The sequence below is a fragment of the Caloenas nicobarica genome, chromosome 1 (genome assembly GCF_036013445.1).
Source record: "Caloenas nicobarica isolate bCalNic1 chromosome 1, bCalNic1.hap1, whole genome shotgun sequence".
NCBI classification, from domain to species: Eukaryota; Metazoa; Chordata; class Aves; order Columbiformes; family Columbidae; genus Caloenas; species Caloenas nicobarica.
Window position 1 is genome coordinate 16612276 of NC_088245.1, and position 19818 is coordinate 16632093.

Here is a 19818-nt window from a genome sequence, read left to right on the forward strand (position 1 = left end):
TATGGCAATACAAGATGTAACAGTGCTGAACATTGTGATTGACAGTCTTCTACTGTGAATTAGAGGAATATTTTCACAAATGTTATGAAGTCACTATTCTTGTGTCACCTTCTACCTGAAAACCTGTCAGCTTCTCTCTACTCTTTTTGCTCTTGATGAGTAATGCTGACCTATGTTTGTAACTTGCAGTCAAACACTCATGATAGCATGTGTGAGCCCTTCAGATCGAGACTTCATGGAAACCTTGAACACATTAAAGTACGCCAATCGAGCACGGAACATCAAGAACAAGGTGATGGTTAATCAGGATAGGGCTAGTCAACAAATAAATGCTTTGCGCAGTGAGATTGCACGGCTACAAATGGAACTCATGGAATACAAAACAGTAAGTTTATCCCCTTAGGGCTTCTGCTTTAAAATGCTTATAGTTCTACAGCTTGTTTTTCTTTTGTCTACTTCCACTTTGTACACTAAAAAAATCTGAATAGCAACCCTAACTTAAACAACACCTCTAATTCCAGTGATTACCAAATGTTTTCAGAAAACTTAGATTGTGTCCCTAGAGAAAAGATAGATCAATGAATGCCAGTGACATCAACAGGTGCTGCATGCTATTTGCTTTTTGAAAGGCAAAAATTGACCTTGTCATGCTCAGCAATGAGAAATAGTCACTTCCAAAGCGAAATTGACCACAATTTAGATTGGTACATAAATGGATGTGAACAGTAATTGTGTATGGCTTTTAAAGACTTAGAAGGCAGCTAAAACAACTTGTGTTTTAAAAATAGATTTGAAATTATATAAGCTGAATACTCATACCACACAATGCCCATTTCTTCCTGAAATTTTAAAAAAATGTTTTCAGCAATAGGTGTTGCTACCAAAGTGTCCTCCTACATTGTTATCCTTGAGATAGTATCCTAATTTGATAAAGGATTATCTTTCCATTTCTTAACCTCTTCAAGAACTTGTATTTCAGACTAAGATGGAATTATACAGGACTCAAATCCTAGGACGTTGGCCAGACATCAGTGGTTTGAAAACTATCTATCCATGGTTTTTAAACTTTTTGAGGGAAGATTATCTTTTGCAATGAGTGTCTATGTGGAATATAAATTAACCTGTGAATTGCCTTTGCCAAGTTAGAAACTTTTCGTGTGTACGTCAGCCTTTATTAGTAATAAAATGCATTTATTTTCTTAAGGGTAAAAGGATTATAGATGAAGAAGGTGTTGAAAGCATCAATGACATGTTTCATGAAAATGCGATGCTGCAAACAGAAAACAATAACCTGCGTGTTAGAATTAAAGCAATGCAAGAGACTGTGGATGCACTGAGAGCCAGAATAACACAACTTATGAGTGATCAGGCCAACCAAGTGCTGGCCAGAGCAGGTATGCAGTGGGTGCGTTGTGCTTGTGCGTAAACTGCTTAATAAGTTCATGAACTTCAATCAGTTCTGTGTTCATTCTTCATGGGTCCCTTGGGATGAAGTGATGCCTTTGTAACAGTAGTGTGGGACCTACTTGGGCAGGGATAGGCTCCCATCTGGAGAATTCTATTAATATAAATAGTTTGGTACCTTGATCTGACCATTTATTTAGGACTACAAACAACATGAAATGTGAAATAATACTTTTGGGTAGGAGCTACTCGTATGTTTAGCTATACGTGGGTTTAAATATTTTGCTTAGGGTGAGGACATGGACACAGATGAGTGTGTGTTGGCTTGCTTTTCACCTCATAGAATAATTGACCAATTGACATACCATGACTTCATTGTTCTCTTGTGCACTGTTTGATTTATGGTACATGCATTGTTAAAAGTTGCTAATATTGAAAACAAATGTACTAGAAAAAGTTACTTGTAATAATCCTGATCATATGGCACAGAGGAAGCAGAAACTTAATGCAGCTTAAGGAGGAAATATATTTTTACAAATCAGATAAAATCAAAACATGCAGCCCATATGACTGTTTCTCTTTGCTGGTACTTTGTGCCTTGTAACTGTATTCAGGTATTTATACTGTTATTGTCCTTTTTCAATCTTTCTCTTCTGTCCATCTTCCCTTTCTTCTTTGTCCATCAAGGAGAAGGAAATGAAGAAATTAGCAACATGATTCATAATTATATTAAAGAAATTGAAGACCTCAGGTACTTGCATGATGTGTATTTGAACATTTTTTATTAAACAAACAAACAACACTTAGCGTTTGCAAGTAAATACTTCAGCTGTTTTCCTGTGTGGGGATGAATTCAGAACAATGGTCTTTCAATTTCTAAGACCAACTGGTGGTGCTCTTGGCCACAGAAAATTAAGATGTTAAAGATGAAGGTGAGAATAAAAATGAAAGCAAGATGTTGCCTAAATAAAAATGGTGACTCGATGTTGTTGCACAAAGGGCGGCAAAACATGGAACAATTGTTTTATGTTATCTTTGTAACCTTGTATATAAATGATAGTACTGAGAAAGTACTTGTTACTTTTTTTTAACACTAAATTGTATCTGCCTTCCTTTCAAATGAAAAAAAGTATTAAATATTTTAGATATTTTTGTTTCTCTATTTCTTGTAGATGTATCATGCAACAAATATTATCTTGCCTATTCCAAGTTAGTGTTAGAGCTACATAATACTGTAGCTTTTGTGTAATGTGTATATACATAGAGCCTATGCAGATGCTTATCTGTACGTATGTTGTGTGTATTTATACAGCCAGTAGCATTTCTATATATCCTGTCTTGGGTATACGATATATGTACAGTATACATAACCATTGTGTAAAATGGTCTAATCAAGGTATTTACTACACTTGTCTTTCGTAAGACATCAACTTGGTTTGCAGTTTCTTTTTAAACAGAAGTTAATGCATTGCAGTTATAGATGCTAAAGAGTATATATCTCATACATTAGCAATACTTGTGACTTGTGGTCTGCAATTTTTTTCCTTTTTTATTTTTTAAAGAGCAAAATTATTAGAAAGTGAAGCAGTGAATGAAAATCTTCGACGCAACTTGTCAAGAGCTTCAACAAGATCCACATACTTTGGTGGACCATCAGCATTTTCAGCTTCTATGCTTTCTTCAGAGAAAGAGACAATGGAAATTCTAGATATAGCCAAGAAGGATCTAGAAAAGCTGAAAAAAAAAGAAAGGAAAAAGAAAAAGAGGTGGCGTATGAATTTTAATGCTACTTGTTTTCTCTTTATTAGTAAAGAGTTGTATTTTTTTAACCACTGAGAGTTTAAAATTAATTCGTTATTGCTGTGTGGGTTTGGATCCTAAGCTGCTGTTTCTTCAAACCCTTTTACAAATTGAAGTTATAAGTGTTTTGCATCTTTTCTTCCAGTGAAGTATGCGGTATTTGTAATGTCTCTGTTGTAATGAATTTTTCTATATAACTATGCCCAATGGTAAAAGCACAGGTGGTATCCATAAATTTTGATTTTTTTAAGATCTAAAATGTATCTGAAATTCAACAGAAGTTTTCAAAACCAAAAATTATAAACCTTTATCTACCATATGTCAAAACTGAAGCAGCTTTCTGAAGAAAAGATATTCTGAATAACTGGGATTTCTTTGGTAGCCCTTGGAATGGCTTCTTTTGCTTTATCTTCCTGCTTTTATGAATGTTTTTAATTTTATGTTTCCTAATTCTCTGCAACATCATGCTTTGCTGTTTCTTGCTGTCCAACTTCTCATCTACTAAAATGCTCATAGACTTGGATATAAATGCCTGTTCAGACAGCAGTTAGTACAGCAAGGATCTGTTTGTGTACTCTGAGACTGATTCTGTTAGATATTTCCATTTTCCTTGAAATTTTCCACACTTCTATTACTCCTTCTATTAATGTCCCTTCAGACTTTTTCTACAAGTTAAAACTAAAGTAGTATGAGCCTGAAATGTAGTTGAAGTATAAACTGGATTTGAGTTAGTGATATGTGCTATTTGAGGTCTTATATCTATAAATCCATTCACCACACAAATGTCTGATGCTTGTAGAGAACATACATTTTAGTAACAACTAGATTCTTCCTTTGTGTATCATTTTTTCAGGAAACTCGTACTTTTATGGGTATTTTGATAGATTTTGTGTCTCATGTTTATAGGAACTTGAGGGGATGATGGATATGTCAAATGAAATCAGCAGAATGTTCTGACCTCTCTTCGGCCAGACATTTTAATATGTTCTTTAGCTGTAAATGCAAGAATGAAGAGATTTGATTTTGTATAGTATGTTTCAACACATTTTAAATTCAAGCAGGCATTTAAATACAACCTTAGATAGAGCCCCATTTGTTAGGTTGGGGCCTGAGTATTAGGTAGCAGACAGGATTGTGACCACAAAACAGCTAAAGGTTACTAGATATATTGAGTAATATCTTTTATTGTAGGAGATGAAGACTTTAAAAATGTAGTAAGTAAAACACATGCTTAGTCACTTTGTTCTTTCTTTTCTGAAAGAAGCTTCTGTGTCCAATCACACTTACTCACACCAGGCCAGTAATCTTATGAATGGGATAGCTGAGTGGTCTGACCTAGAATCAGGGACTACTTACCACAAACTATTTTTGAGCTCAGTTTTCTATACAATTAGAGGCCATATAAAAATTTAAGTTGGAAGACACCTCTTGATTGTCCAGCCTCCATCTTAAAGCAGGTCTTGTGTTCTTTAGGATGGGATCATACTCTTCAAAGTGCTGGTAAGGTTTGAATCTGTCTACTGGCCCATCTGTCTACTGCCTTGTAATAAATACTTATCAATTTCTGAGGTGCGTATGTTAGGAGAAAAATTCTTTAGAAGCTAAGAAATGTTAGAATTTGAGGGATTATGCATAGAGCCTCTCATACCTGTTACCTGCAGAGTGCTTCTGTCAAATTAATGAAATGCAAAGCCTGTGTACATGATATAGCACTGTGAATTTTTATTCTATTGAAATTTCAGGAATCGGCAATGGGTATACTAATATAATATATTGCAAAGGGACAATTCACCCTGTTGGTAGGGATTCTTTGCTCTACTTCTGTCTTCTACAGGCATGTAGCTGCTTTTACTGTACTATTTCTTTTTAGGGTGCTGATCTTTTAGAGTTGTCTAACTAGCCTTTTCCTATTAAAATGGGATTGGTAAGCCTAGTTACTAGTTCTGTTCCATCTGCCACCTTTCTTGATCTGTTTGTTTTCTGGTTGTGGGTCAGTATGGTGCATAATTTCAAATACAGGCAACTTATCTAAATCGTTGAGAGCTAGCCTGAAGATCTAAGAGCCAGTTTCTGAATGAGCAGCAGGTATGTACTGCTATATACCTGTAGCCTTTAATAAGCATCTGTCATACAGTTTATCAGAAACAGCTTACACAGCAGTAATGTTTTTTCCTGCTGAAATACCGACATGCTTGAACGGAGTGTCCCACAGTGTGACCTACTCACCAGAAGCCCCAGGGCAAACCTCTCATGTCCTTTCCAATTGTTTGTCAGCCTTATATACCTGGTAGCCTTTTTTGACTGTTATCTTTTGATTTCCCTAACCTTTGTTAAACTAAATTAGTGATAAAATTACATGGGGTTCAGCATGTTAGCTCCTAGCTGATACTGAAAGAAGATGATAGGCAGTATAAGGTGAAAAGGCAGCAAAAGCTCCTGCTCAAAACTTGCTCATAATGGGAACATAAAGAATTTCAGTAGTTGTTGAAATTTAAGCCATCTCTACACTTATATATGTCATGCAGAAAGTTATTTACTGATAGATCCACATTTGTTCAACAGGAAAAAGTGCGAGTAAAAATACTAACGCTTTATCCATCTCATTGCTTCTGATGCATATTTTTGTTAATTTATTAAAAAATAACAAGCAATCATTGGCATGTACTTTTTTGAATCCCAGAAAAATAAACAGGTTTTGTTTATTTAAAAACAAACAACAAAACCCCAAACCAAAAAATAAATGCAGTTTAAAGATTTTTTTTGTATGAATTATATTCAGAATATATGTTTTAGAATATTAGTAATAAAAAGTTCTCATTACTATTTTATGTTACAATGTGTTATCAGCATATATAAAACTAGTGCATTGGTTATTTTTTTTTCCTGATGTATTCATGAGGATCTATAACTTCGGTTCAATGGCAGTCCTTCTTGCAATTTTTGGTATGTTACCTGCCAATTTAAAGTGGCAAAAGAGGAGAAAGCTTTTTCTAGAACTAAGATTTTTTTGAATCTGTACTAGAAATAATTCCCAAAGTGAAATATTTTCTATATTTAAAACTTCGTCCTTAATGTCAATTGAATATACAATACTTGACAGTGACAGATTAGTTAACCTACAAATGCTTCTTCTTTGTTTTCTGTTTACTTTCCAACTGTGCAAAATGTATTGCCTTTTTACTACTCGTTGTCTCTTGATGGTATCTTTTAAAATTTCATTTTAAACTCCACAAGCTCATATATATCATTTTTTTTTACCTTCTTATCACTTTTGCCTTTCACTGTCTGGTTTGTCCTTCATTGGCTTGGCCTTCCAATACTGTACCTCGTGCTTTTGAAGGCTACAGAAACTTGAGGAAAGCAGTCAAGAAGAAAGAAGGTTGGAATATTTCCCAGGTTTTTAATTACCTGTCATTTCAATTAACTGGTTGTCATACATGAAAAGAAGTTGGGCAGATCCATAGGTACTTCAAGAGTAGCTAATTTGACATTTCAAAATTCTTTCCTGTGTTTTGACTTTGAACAAGTGTTTTAACTGGAAGAGCCCTCTGTTGTGGGATTGAGGTTGACTCTGGGATTGCACAGTGTTGGACAGGCATTTATGGGGAGGTGGCGCCTTTGGGAATTGCTGTGGAATTTCTTTCTTGCATGGCCTGTATGGCATGAAAGGCAGGAGGAAGGCACAGTAGTTCATATGGTATGAAAGGTATAGCAGGCGATATACAACAATAATAACTTTGGCATGTGAGATCAAGAAGGTCTTGATCCTTCACACCTCAGCTAAGTCTGCTGCTTTTATTTCTGGAAGTGTGACTGAAGCCTTGGCCATTCCTTCCATCCAGCTTCAGCCAAAGCAGTTGTTAGAGAGAGCAGTTAAGTTGAGGGCTCTTAAAAGAGAAATATACTGTCATTGAAAATGAAAGTAACAGAGCTGTTATGTTTCAGCTGTCTGCTTTGATATCCACTGAATTCACTCAGATGACGTGAATCCACAGCTTGGTAGGACACAAATTAAGCAGTGCTGTTCTGCCTGGGAGAGCTGCTGGCTCTCCTTCCTCCTGTCTCCCCCCTTTCTTAGGCAGAACAAAATGCTCTGTGGCGGTGAACCCCATGCTGTGTGCAGGCAGAGGCGAAACTGGGGATTTGCCTCAATCGGCATGAAGATTGCAGCTAAGATCTGCTTTCTTTTAAGCTTATTAACCAACATAAAAAAGAACCTGTTGTGGGCTAAGACGAGAGTCTGTGGAAATGAGATTGCGTGGCTCAGTGTTCCCTGTTGGGCATTTGTTTTCTGTACAAATCTGGTTATTAGGCTTTTTATTTCCAGCCTCCCTGGCTGTTGTGTGGATTCAGATAGTCTAAGCAAAAGGGGGTTGTTTTTAGGTGTCACTTGCCAAATTACTAAACATTTCTCCTCACTGCATTGGGTATTCGTTTTATCTAAGAGCTGGACCTTGAGTCTGAGCTCCTCTTGGTGTCAGTGGAGGAAGATGTGCATTTCTAATTACCCTGCCTGATCAGGGACAGCACACAAATTGCCAAACTTTATGTTGCTGGAGTTTGAGGTGGATTCCACATTATGCAATCATAGCCATGTTTTTTCATGACTACCCTCTATAGTGTTTTACCATGATTTCCCATGTATAGCAGATGGTTTGGGTTTTGCATGTGTAACGCTAGAAGGACTGACATTTGGTCTGTGACAATTCACAGAGTGCCATTTATTTTTGAATTTTGTATTTGCATGTGATATCTCAAATGTGCGCTTAAAAAATGTTAAAACTCCTCCTAATGGCTAATACACCAAACCTTTAAAACAATACAAAACAAAGCCCTGCTGTAACTTGCATAAGCCATCACTACAGTTCAGGTTGCCAAGAAAGGAGAGAATATAGAGATGCTTGACTTTCAAATAAGTTTTCAACCATAGTCTGGGGGAAAAAAAAAAAAAGCAAAGCAGCATGGAAATATACTAAAAAGAAATCTTAGTAGTTGGGAAAAGTTTCTTCTTGAGACAGACAGTCCTATTGCAAAAAATCAGTATTTCTTGATGGTCTTTGTATCATTGCCTATTTTGAGCATTCCCTTGATGTCAAAGTAGATAACTGATCAAAAGAGTAGATATATTATGATAAATTAGGATAATGTTTAATACTTACACATTTTCATATTCTTGTAAGCACAGTAGGCAGGCTCTGTTATAGCTTGACAGTGTAGTAATACATGTATGTTGTACTTACACAAAATGTTCTTCACTTGTTTTGTAAAAGCTATTCTGGGTACACTGCAACTTCCATGCAAAATGAATACTGCTGTAGTTTATGAAGATGTGTATGCTAATTGTCCCAGTCATGCAGTATGCCTTAATCCAATGTGCTAATCATCAATATTATTTTGCAAGCTAAGATTAAGAGTAATTAGGCATTGTCTTATTATCTGTGGGAGTTTGGAAGTTGTGTTTTACCCATGCCCAACACTCGTGCCTTTCTCTAACTGCACTTTGGTTTTCATCTTTATTTGGAATTACAATTTATTGGTTTGGGGGATGGGAACCGCATGCCATTTCAGTTTGTGAATATTTTGTATCTGTGCCTCTTCTGCTTAGTGTTAAAGAGGATAACACAGATAACGAGCAGGAGAAGAGAGATGAAAAAGGCACTTCGGAGAGAGAGAATAATGAATTGGAAGCAGTAAGTATTTAGATGTGTTTGGTTTATTTGTTCATTGTCTGTTTAAAGATTTACAAGGTTATAGAAAGGAAACTAGGAATGGGTCAGCTGGATACTGTGGCTTCACAGTGATAGTCGCAAGTGATTAGGGGATGAAAAAGTGTGGGTATGCTTCAACATCTTTCTATTCTGTACATTTTGTAGGAGGAAATTCAGGAAGCAAGTGATCGTGAGGATGAAGAGGAGGAAGATGATGAGGATGAAGATGACATGGAAGTTGTTGAAAGCTCAGATGAATCAGATTCTGACTCTGATGAAAAAGGTGATGTCAGTGCACTATGTTGTAGTATTTTACAAGTACTATCTGTTGTTCCTTGGGTTTTGGTAGGCAAGATAGCATGCTGTCAACTCGCTGTCCATAATTCTCTGTGGATTGTATGTCTAGTTGTGGTGCTAAGACATGTTATATACACTGAACAAGTGTTCCTGTACTGGCTTTAAAAGTGACCAGAGGCCATTGGGTGTTTGATAACACATTTGTTCCTTAATTATAATATCCAAAGTGTAAGGTTTAAGTACTGGGCTATTTTTATGTCCCAGGACTAATTGCCAAGGTAATAATGTTATCACAGCTGGCTTACGTGTGACCTACAAATTAGAATCACTGGAGTCAGAAGCAGCATCACTGCAATTCCCTGAGTTGGGCCAAATAGACAAACTGAGTCTGGTTCCCTCTTGTTTGAGAGTCACACAGACTATTAGCAGGAGTTGCACAACCTAAAAAGAAAAATCTTCAACTGACACCTTCATTCTGGAGCACATAATCTTAAACCAGAAAAGGACCTAATTGACTAAGGAAACTAATTAAACTTTCATAAATTTGCATGGGTTAGTCCTTTTTCATTTTTCTTCCTACTTTTCTCATGCTCTTCACCAGTCCACTTCCACGATCAAGGTGGATCCTCTCTTCTCAGAATTTTGCCTGTATTTTTTGAAGAACTAGAGGAGAGCAAGTCTCCCCTTGGAGTCTGCCAGCAGTCAATTTTTCCTTTTATAATCTGCTGGATTTATGAATGTCAGTAATTCTCTAGCCCTGAAATGTGGCTGAAGTGTTACATCCTGTGCAGCTTTTGCATGGGGAAGGACAGATTGCTGATGTGGAGATTTAAATGTGAACAATTACAACACATGGGCAGCTGTGATCCAATGAGCGGTGTCTTTCTCTACCTCTTTCCCAGTTCTAGGATGGGGGGAGTGTTTAAGGAGGAGACTTTATCATGAATTGCAGATAATAGTTCCACTTGCTGCATTGTGCTTTGTGTAGAATTCTCTGATGCATAATTTACATGTCAGAAAATGACCCTAACATTGCAGGGGGTATCTGCAGTTATGTGACTCTCACTGTTACTTTAACAGAAGTCTTAATTTTTAATCACTCAAATCTTTTTATTTTAGAAAATTATCAAGCTGACTTGGCAAATATCACCTGTGAAATAGCTATTAAGCAGAAACTGATAGATGAGCTAGAGAACAGCCAGCGAAGGTTGCAAACACTGAAAAGACAATACGAAGAGAAACTGATGATGCTACAACATAAGATCCGAGACACTCAGCTTGAAAGAGATCAGGTTCTTCAAAACTTGGGTAAGAAGTACAAAATCATTTAAACCTAGATGGTTGTGTAAGATATTAAAATTCAATTGTTTGCTAATTCCCTCACTTTTTTCAAATGTGATAAGAAATTGCAGAAAACAGTTTGTGGTCACAATGCCAGTGAATCATATTTTACTCATTCTAGTTTCTACCTGAACTGGGAGGTTTTTTAAAAAAAGATACTGCTACTAATGGGTATTTCATTTGGTTGAATAAGCATTTTCAAATTTCTAGGAGCTTTCATTTTACTATAGTCCTTGAGAGAGTTCCTGAATTAAAAGTACTTTACTGTTCCTCCCTCTCTCCTTTCTTTTGATTTGTGTAAAAATAAGAACCAGGATCAGTGACCTTGCAGAGATGTTTTACTGACCAAGCTTTTTTGAATATGCCATTGTACTGAGATGAAAAACTGACTCTGGCTCATGAAATCCTAAGCCATAAATAGTTGAACTTTGGGAGAGTACTGCGGGAAGTGTTTTGTTTGTTTCTTTCTTTTAAAAGCTACATATGCTTTATAGTTATATACTTTAGATGCTTTTACTGTTCCGTTATTCTTTCTTAGACCTTCCCTTTTGACCAGTGCCAGAAAAGGGATACTAGGCTTGATGGCTCTCGAGACTGTTGCTATGATCTTGTGCACATATGTGTGACCAAGCATGTGTGTATCTGTGTCTTCAGGTACTCAGATATTTGCTGCCTAGGGCAAAGAAATCAGAAGCAAAGTGTTAATACTTGACCTCTTATCCATGAAGTCATACAAGGTGGAAAGCTCAAAGCAGTGCAGGTGACAGGAGCTAGTGACAAATTAAATTTTTCAAAGATTTTGCAGATATTGCTAAAAGCAGAGAAAGCAGTCATTTGCTGTGGCTGCCAAAGTAAAAATATCCTGAACAAAAGCACATTAAGAACTCCCTTTTGCTCTAGGTTCTGTAGAGACCTATTCAGAAGAAAAGGCAAAAAAAATCAAGTCAGAATATGAAAAGAAACTCCAAGCCATGAATAAAGAACTGCAGAGACTTCAAACAGCACAAAAGGAACATGCAAGATTGCTTAAAAATCAGTCTCAATATGAAAAACAACTGAAGAAATTGCAGCAGGAGGTGACAGAGATGAAGAAAACCAAGGTATATTTCAGTATATTGCAGTGTCGTACAGTGAGTGTTTACTGAAAAATGGGTTGAAATCTCCTGTGCATTTATCTACCAGATAACTCTGTTCTTGCTGTCAGCTGCTCAGAAGTCTGAAAAGAGAAAAGATATGAAGACTAGGCTATTCCAGGGAGAGAGGAAACCTAAAAAGGTTTAATGAACGGAAGTTACAGTATCAAACATGGAGAAGCTTGCACTACTTATTAGCTGTTATTCAGCACTTAGTGAAGAAGACACTTAAATTGAGGAGGTAAATTGCTAAAAGTGTGTAATATACTGGAAGATGGCAATTTGAATGAGAAACTCTGAGTGAGGGCAGGGAACAGCACTTCAGTGTAAAGAGCTTTTTCTAAGTGATGATGTCTTTACAGGTTCGCTTGATGAAACAAATGAAAGAAGAGCAGGAGAAAGCTAGAATGACTGAGTCTAGAAGAAACAGAGAGATTGCGCAGCTTAAAAAGGAGCAACGCAAACGAGAGGTGATTTGACAGATAAAGAACTTTCATTTGGAATAAGCATCTGTCATGATGTGCATCCACTTGCAGGCACACAATGTGTACACACATTCACTGAGACTGGCATGTACCTTTATATTTTCACCAGACAAAATGCGCATAATTTGATTTGACTTCTATGATAGCTTGGTTTCTAGGTTCAGGTGTTAAGTGCAACAGAAAATAGGAGACTTATTGAATATGTATTTCAGTATTATTTTATTGGTTAATCTTTGCAAAACTGTTGTTATCACTTTAAGTGCATGCAGGTATTATATTTGGTAGAGAATAGATATAGTGAAATGCTTATTTTCATTCTGTCCTAGAAAGACCAAGAAGCCATTGTGACTTGATCTCTTCATGTCACAACAATTTTGCAAACTTGTATTAGTGTGCAAAGGTCTTATTTTTTTTGGTTTTTGTTTATTTTGGGGGCTTTTTTTGGGGTTTTTTTTGCGTTTTTGTTTACACAATACAGTCCTTGTGGCAGATAATGGAAAAAATATCACGTGCTGCTTGTATGTTTTCACAGCATCAGCTCAAGCTTCTGGAAGCTCAGAAAAGGAATCAAGAAGTTATCTTGCGTCGCAAAACTGAAGAGGTACTGTGGTGAAACAGTAATGCATCTTTGAAAACAGAATTATATTGTATTGTAATAACTCAGAACACACTTTTGTGGAGAAGTAATCATGTCTTTGCGCTCTGTTTTAGGTCACAGCCCTTCGTCGGCAAGTAAGGCCTCTGTCTGATAAAGTGGCAGGAAAAGTAAGTCGAAAACTGAGTCTGCCTGAGCATCCTATACAGGAACCAAGTTCTAGCTCATCAGTTGAGCATGATGGTTCAAGAACAGCAGCACAGCAGAAGATGAGAATTCCTGTTGCAAGGGTTCAAGCATTATCTGTAACTGCAACAAATGGAACAGGGTAAGGGTTAAAACTGGTTAGTACTTTCTTAAGAGAACTGAAAATTGCATGGGATTTCTAGCAGATAAACTTGTGATGATACATATTGCAGTAGTTATTTTTCAAACTGCTGTCATGTAATGCTCACAAAACAGGCATTTTACCGTTATCAAATGCAACCTGAGTTTTGTGGGTTTGAGGCAGCGTGGAATAATGTAAAATGGCATTAAAGGGCAAATCACACTAGGAAACCCTAAAATTTCAAAACGGAGTTAATCTGTCCTTAAAGAGAAATGCCTTACTGGTCCAGTGCTTGCAGTGTTCTTGAGTACAGAAAAACCCTTGTTAGAAAACGCAATTTAATATATTAGGTTTGCTGGTGGTCTTCCACTGTGATTTGAAGCAGATCTCCTAGTTAAATAGGGACAAACTCTTAGGTGGCATTTGATTTCAATGGTGCATCATACAAGATGCCACAGTGTTTGATACCTGTTTTTCAAATGCAATATACTGGAGTGCAGTACAGTTCAGGGCTGGGTGCAGCTAGCTGTCTGGTGCAATGAAAAACTTGAAGAAATTCTGCAAGTTGTCTGTGAAAAATATTCTGGCCTGATCATTTCCACGTTCAAATGTGTAATTGGTCTACTTTAGACTTAGTTGTATGTTTCTCTTGAATTTATCACAGAAGAAAATACCAGCGGAAAGCAGTGACAAGTAGAGTTTACTCCTCACGGGCAGCCAGGATGAAGTGGCAACTACTTGAACGCAGAGTGACTGATATCATTATGCAGAGGATGACCATTTCCAATATGGAGGCAGATATGAACAGATTACTTACGGTGAGTGATCCGCTGAACACTGTTGGCTATTTTGTCGTATTAAATAGAGAGAGAACATTTATGTTAGCTGTAAATGAGCTGCTGCGGTGGTGGCATGGGCAAAACAATTGGAATCCGTTGCAGTTGATGAAGAAGCTCTAAATATCACCAGTAAGCACTTGGACTGTGGGATTGCTGTGCTTAGTAGGAAATAAAAAAGACATTAATGGAATAATGTGCTAATATACTAATATACTCACCTGTGTAAATTATTCCTGTAGAAATCATTCTACGTTAATTAAAGTATAGCAAGGAAAAGAAAACAAAGATGTGTTTAAATGCTGTTAAGTGTTTACTAATTCCTTTTTATGTAATATTATGTCTTTGGGGAAAATAGCAACGTGAAGAACTTACAAAAAGAAGAGAAAAGCTTTCAAAGCGAAGGGAGAAGCTCATCAAGGATGGGGGTGGCAGTGAAGCAGATAGAAATGTCCAAAACATAAATGAAGAAATGGAATCACTAACTGCAAACATAGACTACATTAATGACAGCATTTCTGACTGCCAAGCAAACATTATGCAAATGGAAGAAGCAAAGGTAGGTCAAATATTAATGCAAGAATAGTAAAAAGGAAAAAAGAAAAAACAACCGTGTTAGCCTTGAAAATATTCTCATTAAGAAATGAATTTTGTTTTGGCTATATAATTATTGAACCAGGAAATGAAAATTACTGAAAACTTTGAAATCTGAAATGAAGAGTGTTTATACAACTGAACCTTCAGATCTGAGTTTTAATGTCAATAGTGTAATGCAAGTTAAGATTGCAAAGCATTTAAGTGTCAAAGCTGATGCTTTCTATTCTGCTGGCATTAAATTAATAAAATTCTTGGGACTAAAGGCTAACAGCTTGAATCATCTTCCTGCAGCTGTTGATATACTTTCACTCCCTTGTATTGGTTTTGTATACTTAAAATATATTTAAGTATTTTTGTATGTAAGAATTCATATAAATTCTTTATATTGCATTTTAATATTTCAATTATGGAACAGTGGCCTTCTGTAACTAAAGACTGTTTTCAGGCCGTGTTGCTTGTTTAGGATTTTTTTTTTTTCCCAAATAGTGATTTAGTAAAGGGAAGTTGTCTATTACGTTTGATGTAGAAACTTTACATTACCAAGAGCAGTAAAATCCAAATGTGGAGACTTTTATAATGTGCATCATATCTTACACGATCTAGCTGGAAGAATCCATCATGTGCAATCTCTCTTGGCACACGGTAGCATGAAACGTGAACTATAATGCTTACCAGTATTTTTATATGACAGTGCTTGAGTTCTTCCTCCCCCACCTTGAGCTAATCTGTGCTTTAATACATGTTACATTGCTAGCAGCTTTTACTGTTTTACTCACATCAGGGTTTCTTGAATTTTGGACAGCATGCTGCAAGGTTACAGGACTTTACCAGTGAAGAAGTGGTGAGCACAAAAGGCTTAATAATACTTGAGGGTATCAAAGTGCCTAATAATGACTGAGAATAATTGGAGGAAAAATGAGGAAAAGACTGAGGGAGAAGTCTTCAAAAGCATGATGACTGCAGAGGATGAAGGAATGCACTTATTTCTGCATCCACTGTGAATAACTTAGCTTGTAGAAAGAAGGGGTCTGAGCTGAAGGTTGAGAAGAGCTTTCTAATAGGAAGAGAACTGAAGGACTGGAAGAGACTGGGAGGGCTACAGAGTCTGTACTGTGAGGTGTTCTGGGGATAGTTTGGATAAAAAAATTGTCAGATGTGGTTTACAGGTACCAAGGGGATGAACTGACTGTTGCAGCATCTTTACTTTCTGTCTTCTCTGAATACCATAATGAATTAAAAAATTATGCATTTTTCACTGTCTGTCTTTGTTGTTGCACACATAGGAAGAAGGAGAGACCCTGGATGTAACAGCAGTGATTAATGCTTGCACTTTGACAGAAGCTCGATATTTGCTTGATCACTTCCTCACGATGGGTATCAATAAGGTAATGCATTAAGTGAAAGATGTGTGTGCCAGGAACCAGGAGCAGAGCTGTGCTGCCATCAGTACTAACTAATGTGAATTTATACCTGTGAAAAGCCAGCTGGACAAAACAAAGCTGGTCGATGCTACGGAGTCACGCTGGTTCTCAGCATGAAGGCCCTTGAGATCCCTTGTCCCCTTCAATCCGTTGCTTGTTTTTCAAGCCCCAGTATGGTCTACTTCACTAATTACCTCATGTTGTTCTTATAAGAGCACTAGCTTTTTGCAGTCAAATAAATAAAGTTGTTCTATGTTTTTCAACAAGCTCCTGAAGAATGCTCAGGATCTTTTTTTAAAGACTGGCTCATCCATTTCCATAAAAATGAGTGTTTCAAATATACCAATGCGTGGCATACTTCAGTCAGAATTTTTACTTCTGAGTAGAGTAGTATGGGCTTTTTCTGAAAGCACTGGGAAGCAATATTTTCAAAATGAGTATTGGGCAATTTACAACCCTATGCACACATGTATCTCATGCTCTTGCTGCTGTTTTTCTTTCTGTTAGAGACCATACTCAGTGATAATCAAAGAAGTTTTCCTTGCAGCAGAATTAATATGAGAGAAGTGTCTCTGACTTCGTCTGTTAACAATTTCTCCTTATCATGATAAAAAGCTGCATTATGTGAAGGTGTTTCTCTTTTTTCTGATAAGTAATTATTGCGTAGAAAACCTGAAGTACGTTTTCTTGCAAAACTGGTCATACATGCTGTCTATTCTGTCGTCATTTCCATGTAGAAAATGTGTTTATTAATATGTTGGTTTCGTTTTTTGATAAAATCAGAATCTAATGTGTAAGTCCATAGTACTGCACTTCTTTCTCAAGTGCTAGTGTTCAAAGTCCTCTGTTATCCTATAAGCCTTTGAGAAGATGTCTTTTACTCTCATTTTTCCCTACTGTTTCTTCTATTTCTAAACCATTCTCTGAAATTTCCTTCACTACATTTTCTAAAACCATGGATCTAGGGAATAGATTCTCTCTTAAGTTAGGTCAGAATATGTTTCAGAAAAAGCTGAAAGTTCACTGAGTGATTCTGTAGGACAGATTACTGTTCTGGGGTTGGTGGTGTGTGGTGGTGGTGGTTGGTGTGGGTTTTTTTTTATTTTTTGGTGTGTGTGTTTGGGTTTGTTTTGTTTTCTTATAGGCTATCATAGGTAATTTTTTTTAAAGTACTTATTTGTGAAAAATGAAGATGTCTTTTTTTTTTTAATTTTTTTTTTTCAGAGGTTTTCTACTCTTAAATAAATGCAAATAATCTATGAATTGTGCTTGGGACTCACATCCAATTTAGCCATAGATGCAGAGTCTCAGGAACACAAGTTAAATGAATGCTTAATAAGTCCCTTTAAAAGACTTTTTTTTTTTTAAAAAAAAAGGACATTTAGTTGACACCTGATCTTTAGGATGCAAAAGGAAGGTTACAATGTACGTGTTGTTTGTCTTTTGTAGTTTTTAAAAAGTTTTGGCAATTCTCATTTTGTAGCAAAAGAGTTGTGATAAAGTGTTTTTCATCTTTCTCCTTCTTTCTTTCTTTTTCTCTCTCGTAGGGTCTCCAAGCAGCTCAGAAAGAAGCTCAGATTAAAGTTCTTGAGGGACGTCTTAAACAGACAGAAATTACTAGTGCTACTCAAAACCAACTGCTGTTTCACATGCTAAAGGAAAAAGCTGAATTAAATCCTGAACTTGATGCTTTGCTGGGTCATGCTTTGCAAGGTAATTTTGTCATCTTATATTCTGAATAGTCAACTGCATGTCATGTTTGCCTTTCATGCATGCTGTACTGGGCATTCTAGGCTATTTCTTTCCTGAATAGATGCTGTATTTTAACATCTTACACTTAAACTCTATTTCACAATTGGTGTGCATGTATGTCATTTTTAAGTATATCCCCTCAGCAGTGGAATGTAGGAAATAAAGAAGGGGTTTTTTTTATTATTGAGACGTTTTAAATTCAAGTAATCTGCTTGTTTTTTTACAAAAGACTGCGTTTACAATTTGCTGTGATTTTAACTTCTGAATGTGAAATTCTAAATATGCAATCCTGTTCAATCACCATGCTAGTGATTTTGAAAGTGACATCATGTCTGTTACGGCATCTATTCTACTTCTCATGAGATGACATTAAGAAATTTAGAATACATTTGGGTACTTCTGTTTTATTTCTTTTTATAAATGGATATGTTTTGATTGGAGTGTTGCTTTTTGTTTCCTTCTTGCTGTTATTTACACAGACCTAGATAGCATACCGTTGGGTAAGTATGTTTAGCTTTCTGTGTACCATACAGCTGCATGAGCTACTAATTCATTCATGTTCACTAACTGGTGCATCTTAGAATTTGTGAGTTTGTGAAGTTTGCATGAACTATTGTGTAAATGTACTCATTATCATGAGCTTACAGAGCATTTCTTCCTCTCTGAAACCACCCATAGCCCTCATATTAGTTAGATTTGTCAGATAGGAAGTGAACACAGAAAGCAGAGCTGAATTTCAAATTTATGACTTACTGCTTATGAACCTATAGTATGTTCAGATTACATACAGCTATTTCATGATATACTACTGCTGTAGTTATGACATTCTGCTCATCTTTTTAGGTCTGAAAAAAGTCATTCTTAACATATAGATGATTTTGAACCTTTTGCAGATAGCTTATCTTGTAATGTAAATATTTCACAGAATGCAGGTTATATCTCATTTTTTCAATTGGCTTTAGTTACTGACTTCACTGATTTTGAGATGAGGTGGTTGTTGTTGTTGTTTTTAAATGATTCCCAAATAAATTGCTCCTTTTCTCTCCTCCCTTGTTCTTAGACACAAAATCAGCTATGTTTGAAACTTGAAAAAATAATCCTGATGTCAGTAACAATTCCTTTTGTGCTGTCTTGCATTACTTCTAATCCCATTATGCTGTCCTGTGCTAGTTGCATAGGCCTCTGAAACATTTTGAGACCACCATAGTGCCTGAAAAGATCATCACCTGGTGTAAACTGGTGAGAATTTTACCAGCTTCCTGATGGGTGACACATGAAGATCTGTGTCAGGGCACCTTCCTGCATATGGACAGTATTGTTCAGGAACCTCAGTGGTTATTAATACCATAGTGTATCTAAAATAGACCATTAATGTGTGTGCACGTGTGTGTTTATCCCTGCTGGAGTGAGAGCAATGCCTCTCCAGTCAGGAACATAGCATTGTGTTTTCTTTGGCCCTGGACAGGCTTTTACTTATTAACAGCATCTGAAGCAGTGAAAAATCATTTGTTAAATGCATTGGAACAGTAGCTCTATTGTGAAAGCTTTTTAACACTTTGCAAGCGTGAACTGAGTCTTTTAAAACATCTAAACCACTCAGGTCTCTGCTATCACTTTATAGGAAGGAAACTTGACTGTGTGTGTGTCTTGGCTGATATGCCAAACTCAACTCCATCCACACTGAAATCCAAACTGTCGATTGTGTGTTGTAGCCCCTTTGAGCTGCAGGGAGCTCAGACACGGCTGCAGTGAGGCCCCGAGGCTGGGACTGCCAGCTGCTCAGCACGGACTGTGGGCTGGGGGCTCCCTGGTGACCTGACACGATTCCCGGAGCTGGAAGTGTGGGTGGCAGCAGATCCCGAGACTGATTTCACCAGGCTCCCTGGCAGCCCAGTGGCACTACCCAGCCAGCCCTGTCTCTAGTAAAGGGGCGGCACTTCTAGGGTGCCTGTGAACCATTCCCTTGATGCCTACTTTCAGCTTTACCTTCAAAAGTTCTAAGCCATTTGAATACACTTGGCTTGAAGAAGTTTGGGCATTCTTCAGTGTAGTTGTGCACCTGCATTCAAGGGTAGATTTAAGAAGAGGATTCAGTCTGCAGAAAAGTACATCACAGGCTCA

At 36.8% G+C, this 19818-nt stretch overlaps 1 protein-coding gene across 8 annotated transcripts in view; it reads left to right on the plus strand.

Annotated features, from left to right (window-relative positions):
• KIF21A (kinesin family member 21A) overlaps positions 1-19818 on the plus strand; it is a 94399-nt gene that overhangs the window by 48715 nt on the left and 25866 nt on the right. For 4 of the 8 annotated variants that reach the window (XM_065658278.1, XM_065658227.1, XM_065658262.1 and 1 more), the window contains exons 8-24: positions 190-385; positions 1205-1394; positions 2092-2155; positions 2967-3170; positions 6545-6583; positions 8810-8894; positions 9078-9195; positions 10329-10517; positions 11451-11650; positions 12046-12153; positions 12701-12769; positions 12880-13091; positions 13756-13909; positions 14286-14486; positions 15808-15909; positions 17493-17658; positions 18177-18197. In XM_065658278.1, coding sequence (XP_065514350.1) covers positions 190-385; positions 1205-1394; positions 2092-2155; positions 2967-3170; positions 6545-6583; positions 8810-8894; positions 9078-9195; positions 10329-10517; positions 11451-11650; positions 12046-12153; positions 12701-12769; positions 12880-13091; positions 13756-13909; positions 14286-14486; positions 15808-15909; positions 17493-17658; positions 18177-18197 — 2318 coding nt within the window. The remainder of the gene's footprint in view (positions 1-189; positions 386-1204; positions 1395-2091; positions 2156-2966; positions 3171-6544; positions 6584-8809; positions 8895-9077; positions 9196-10328; positions 10518-11450; positions 11651-12045; positions 12154-12700; positions 12770-12879; positions 13092-13755; positions 13910-14285; positions 14487-15807; positions 15910-17492; positions 17659-18176; positions 18198-19818) is intronic. The other 4 variants (XM_065658254.1, XM_065658287.1, XM_065658237.1 and 1 more) reach the window with 3 other exon arrangements.